The 5,161-nt window shown below is 46.9% G+C and overlaps 1 protein-coding gene across 1 annotated transcript; it reads left to right on the top strand.

The window, feature by feature from the left end:
* The first annotated feature begins 366 nt into the window (after positions 1 to 366).
* On the top strand, positions 367 to 5,155 carry Serpina5 (serpin family A member 5). The gene is made up of 5 exons (XM_021179073.1): positions 367 to 504; positions 894 to 1,522; positions 2,403 to 2,673; positions 2,972 to 3,119; positions 4,293 to 5,155. Exons 2-5 carry the CDS (start codon positions 907 to 909, stop codon positions 4,476 to 4,478), a joined length of 1,221 nt encoding a protein of 406 aa, XP_021034732.1. The 5' UTR covers positions 367 to 504; positions 894 to 906; the 3' UTR covers positions 4,479 to 5,155.
* Positions 5,156 to 5,161: the final 6 nt, after the last annotated feature.

Raw genomic sequence — 5,161 nt, forward strand, 5'->3', positions numbered from 1 at the left:
AAGCAAGCTTCTTTAAAAAGTACAGTATCTTACATACCAGGTCCAGGTAAGAGATGAGACAGAGTCAGCAGAAACTACCATACAATGGGACAAAGTCAGGGGGAAGCTAATCAAACAATGTTGCACAAGGAAAACATGATATCTCAAGAACATTCCAGACTGGGCACACGGCGGCCTTGGGATTAATGACTCCAGTTTCTTCAGGGGAAAAAGCCAAGTCCCAGGAACAGAAATCTTAACGAGTTCAAGGCTCCAGCCTCAGGCCCAGGCTGGCATTGCCAAGCACATTCTTAGACAAAGAAACAGAAGTACATTTATTCTGTCCTTTTATCAGGGACCCTATGAAAGCCTTAGATCAACCCAGCTCCCAACGGGGCAGAGTTGGAGTGGGGTGGAGACAGAGTCTCTGTGGTCAGTGACATTTGCCGGCTGCAATTCCTCTGCTCTCTGTCCTCTTGTAAGCCAGGTGGACTATACCTTGACACTCAGCCACCACAATACAGAGTGAGTACACCTGCTGGGGTAGGACCTGTGGCATTATGGATGTGTGTGGGTGTAACATAGCTGAAGCCAAGGAACCCTATGAATGAGGCATAATGCAAAATCCTAAACCTACTTAAAATATTATGAAAAAAATGTTTTGATTTTTTTTTTAACTCCATTGCATGCCAGTCTGTAAGTCTACCTTGAGCAGTTCGTTGCCTGCTTCATCTGATCTTCCTAGAGCACTGAGTACCACTGCTTCTTTTTACAGCCTCATGGCCTAGTTTCCTTCTTACCCTCTTGGAGGGGACATGGGGACATCTTTGCAGATGTCAGCCTGCTCATTGTGTCTCTCACTTTGACTCATGGCTGTTCCCTCTCCAAGAATATTTTCCTCTTCTCCCCTCCAGAGCTGTCACCACAATGAGGTTCTTCCCCATTCTGTGCCTGGTGCTGTTTATCAGCCATGGGGTGGCTTCCCGCCGACACTCCCATTCCAAGGAGAAGAAGAAGGCTAAAGAGTCCTCGGTGGGTAATGTGGGAAATCCCAGCAGCAAAGACTTTACCTTCAGACTCTACAGGGCCTTGGCTTCTGAAGCCCCTGGTCAGAATGTCTTCTTCTCCCCCATGAGCGTGTCTATGAGTTTGGGCATGCTCTCCCTGGGGGCTGGCTTGAAGACAAAGACCCAGATCCTAGATGGCCTAGGCCTCAGCCTCCAGCAAGGCCAAGAGGACAAGCTCCACAAGGGCTTCCAACAGCTGCTACAGAGATTCAGGCAGCCTAGTGATGACCTGCAGCTGAGCCTGGGCAGTGCCCTTTTTAAAGACCCAGCAGTACATATCCGGGACGACTTCCTGAGTGCCATGAAAATGCTGTATATGTCAGACACTTTCTCTACCAACTTTGGGAACCCTGAAATCGCCAAGAAGCAGATCAATGACTATATAGTCAAGCAGACCAAGGGCAAGATTGTAGACTTGATCAAGGATCTCGACAGCACCCATGTCATGATAGTGGTAAATTACATCTTCTTCAAAGGTAAGCCTTGGGCTCCAACTTGAACTTTTTCCTCTTTTCTGTTTTTATTAAAAGATAGCATTCCCTCCCTGATAAAAGAACAAGCCACCCAAGTGCCAGCTGGGTAGAAGAAAAACTGCCTCATGCGAGACAGAACCTGCTTATCAGCCTGTCAGTGATTCCGCAGTCAGGAGCTGGTCTTTGTCATAGACATCATGACAAAACAACCCTAACTGTCAAACCCACTAGAAACAGGATATGGATCTGATCAGGGCTAAGAAGGCAGGAAACAGGAGAGATCAGAGACTACTGAAAGCAAATGTCTGTTGCCCTGCCAAGACACCATGGCCAGGACAGATTATTTAAGAAAAAAAAAGAGATCACTTTATTAGGATTGGCTTATAGTTTCAGAGTCTATGACCATCTCAGTAGGAAGCATGGTAGCAGGCAGACAGGTATGCTGCTGGAGCAATAACTGAGAGCTTACATCTGATCCACAAACACTCAGTAGAGAGAGGCAGGAAATTGATGTGAGTGTTTGAAACCTCCAAGCCTTCTCAATGTCATACCAATAAGTGCTAACAAGGCCACACCTCCTAATCCTTCCCACAACAACTCAACCAACCAGGGACCAAGCATCCAAACATATGAACCCGTGGGGGCCATTCTCATTCAAACCACCACAGCAAGAGTTTGGGAGGACAGGAGGATAGGTCCATAAAAGGTTCAGGCTACCCAGAATTATGAGGGGATTTGGCCTCTGGGGCCAAGGGGTGTGGATGCTGCTGTTGTTGAGGTCGCTCTGTAGAGACACTCTTTGGATTGTCTCCTTTCTACAGCCACAGCCAAGGGTCTCTCATTTTTACTCAGTTCTCCTTTACTCTTTCCCCTTCATCTTTAGCCAAGTGGCAGACGGCCTTCAGTGAGACAAACACCCACAAGATGGATTTCCATGTGTCCCCCAAAAAGACCATACAGGTGCCCATGATGAACCGTGAAGATGGGTATTCCTACTACCTGGACCAAAACATCTCCTGCACTGTGGTGGGGATCCCTTATCAAGGCAATGCCATCGCTCTATTTATTCTCCCCAGCGAGGGCAAGATGAAGCAGGTGGAGGATGGCCTGGACGAGAGAACATTGAGGAACTGGCTTAAGATGTTAACCAAGAGGTACTTTCTAGGCCATCTGGGGGCCACATCCTTCTACCCATGTCAGGAAGACCTCACAGTACTGGTGGAAAGGACTCCTCAGGCAGTGAGCTAGCTCCAAACTTAAATGTTACCCATCAAGTCTTCAGTCCAGGACATGACCCAGCTTGAGGGATAGCTGAGGTTCTAGGGTAACATCAGAGAGAGAAGCCCAAGTCTAAGTATAAAGCAAGGGAAACTCCAGAAAGTCAGTGAGGCTGCAGAGAGTGGCAGCAGCAAGCTCATGGTGTCTAAGAATGACCTTCCGTACTCTTTCCAGACGTTTAGATCTTTACCTCCCCAAGTTCTCCATTGAGGCTACCTACAAACTGGAAAAAGTCCTTCCCAAGCTGGGCATCCAGGACGTCTTCACCACCCATGCTGACTTGTCTGGCATTACTGACCATACCAATATCAAGTTGTCTGAGGTGAGTCTAGAAGTTCCTGAGCACCTGATTTCAGAAATTCCCATCCCACCCCATCCTACCCCATCTCACTCTATCCTATCCCACCTCACTCTAACCCCACCCGACCCAATCCCACTCCTACCCCATCTCTCCCATTCCATATCATACCATTCCACCCCACCACATCCCACCCACACCACCACATCCCACTCTCCCATCCAATCCCACCCGATTCCTCCTCTCCCCTTCCATCCCATTGCATCTTACCCCATCCCATTTCAGAGAGTATCCCATTATTTTTTACTGCAGCCATATCATAGTCTTCATACTTTACAATCCCATCTCACTCCATCCTGTTCTAATTATCCATCTTGTTCTAGCACTGCCCTTCACCTTTGATCCTGTTCCAACCCTTCTCATCGCATTCCATTCTGTTTCACCCCAACTCATTCCACTCTGTCCCATTATGAGTCTTTTCCTTCAGATATTCAAAGAAGTTCCTTTGTGTCTTGTTCTTCTTACAATAGGAACCAATATTTGTCACCCAAACTTGAAGGATTCAGTGCCTGTCTGAATGCTGTCTTGTGAATCTGTGTGTGTGTGTCCCTGACAAAGATCTTTGCTATGTATTTATTGAACACACACAAACACACACACACACAAAAATATGGACATGAAATGGGATACTTCACAGAAATCTTTTTTTTTCTTTGAGACAGGGTTTCTCTATATAGCCCTGGCTGTCCTGAAACTCACTTTGTAGACAAGGTTGGCCTCTAACTCAGAAATACGCTTGCCTCTGCCTCCTGAGTGCTGGGATTAAAGGCATGCACCACCAGGCCAGGCTCACAGAAATCTTTAACAGTTTTACAAGGGCTTAAGTCCCTTTCAACATCTATATTTTCTGTTATCAGCAAATGGAACACATGCTTTCTAGATCAGGGACATGGAAGAGTACACAATGTAAGGTTGCATGGGAAGCCTAAGGCTAGTATGATTAATTATTCCATTGTTCTCTTAAAAGCAGATGGAACAAACAGGATGAGTACAAAGTAGGAAAGCAGTTCTAAGAGAGCTCTGGGTGTAGGGTTTAGTTCTGGCTGTGAGGTTGAACAAAGCTCCATCCTTTTAGAATATAAGTAATGCAGTTATCATGGTGCATCACCACAACCCAGCCCTGCTGTCTGCCTGCAGATGGTGCACAAATCCATGATGGAGGTCGAAGAGTCAGGAACCACAGCAGCTGCCACCACAGGAACCATCTTCACATTCAGATCTGCTCGGCCAAGCTCACTGAAGATAGAATTCACCGGACCCTTTCTGCTGACCCTGATGGAGGATTCACATATAATTTTTGTTGGCAAGGTGACCCGGCCCTGAGGGGGGACTCCTTCTGAAACTCATGGGCTTACACAGAGGGAGCCAGGCATGTTCTTCAGCCCATCCATCTCTTGGTTGCTAGTGATTTTCATAGAGTAGCTTGACTAGTAAGGTGTTGTAAGTGATAAGATCAATATCCCTATGGCTGCTTCCTTGATCACAGTTGCAAGATGTGTTCTTGCTCTCATCCTTCATCATTGACAAGGACCCTAAAGAGGTCACTTGATTTCTCCAAGGTCCTACCACCATATATGTGACATAGCTGTGCCCAGACTCCAGGCCTCTCTTGCTCAGTCTAGCACTACAAAGTTCTGTAAGGGACTGGTCCCCATAGATAAAGGTCACCAGGAAGCAGAGTCATAAACCTGGGCTCCCACCTGTCAGCACCAATGCTCAGTTCATCAGGGTTGAGAGAGGACACTGGATTGAGATTCTGAAATGCCACTGGTAGCTCTGTAACATGGGAATGTAAATGTTCCTCTCTGGGCCTGTGTTTCTTTGTGTGTCCAGTGAAGGATCAGAACTAGAAGCCCATTCAGCAATCTGTGAGATTATTATCCAGGGGTTGGCTTCTCTATGCTAGCCAGGTTTGCTGTAAGAACTCAGGTTAGTAGCATACTTGAGTAATCAGGGTCAAAGTGTCTCACCACAAACAAAGGTATCAAATCACAAGCCTGGCTGGC

The sequence above is a fragment of the Mus caroli genome, chromosome 12, assembly GCF_900094665.2.
Source record: "Mus caroli chromosome 12, CAROLI_EIJ_v1.1, whole genome shotgun sequence".
NCBI classification, from domain to species: domain Eukaryota; kingdom Metazoa; phylum Chordata; class Mammalia; order Rodentia; family Muridae; genus Mus; species Mus caroli.

Coding starts and splice junctions, on each gene's coding strand:
- Serpina5 (XM_021179073.1), top strand. CDS start 907: ATGAGGTTCTTCCCCATTCTGTGCCTGGTGCTGTTTATCAGCCATGGG. Junction 1,523..2,402: donor AAATTACATCTTCTTCAAAG/GTAAGCCTTGGG, acceptor CTTCATCTTTAG/CCAAGTGGCAGACGGCCTTC. Junction 3,120..4,292: donor CCAATATCAAGTTGTCTGAG/GTGAGTCTAGAA, acceptor GTCTGCCTGCAG/ATGGTGCACAAATCCATGAT.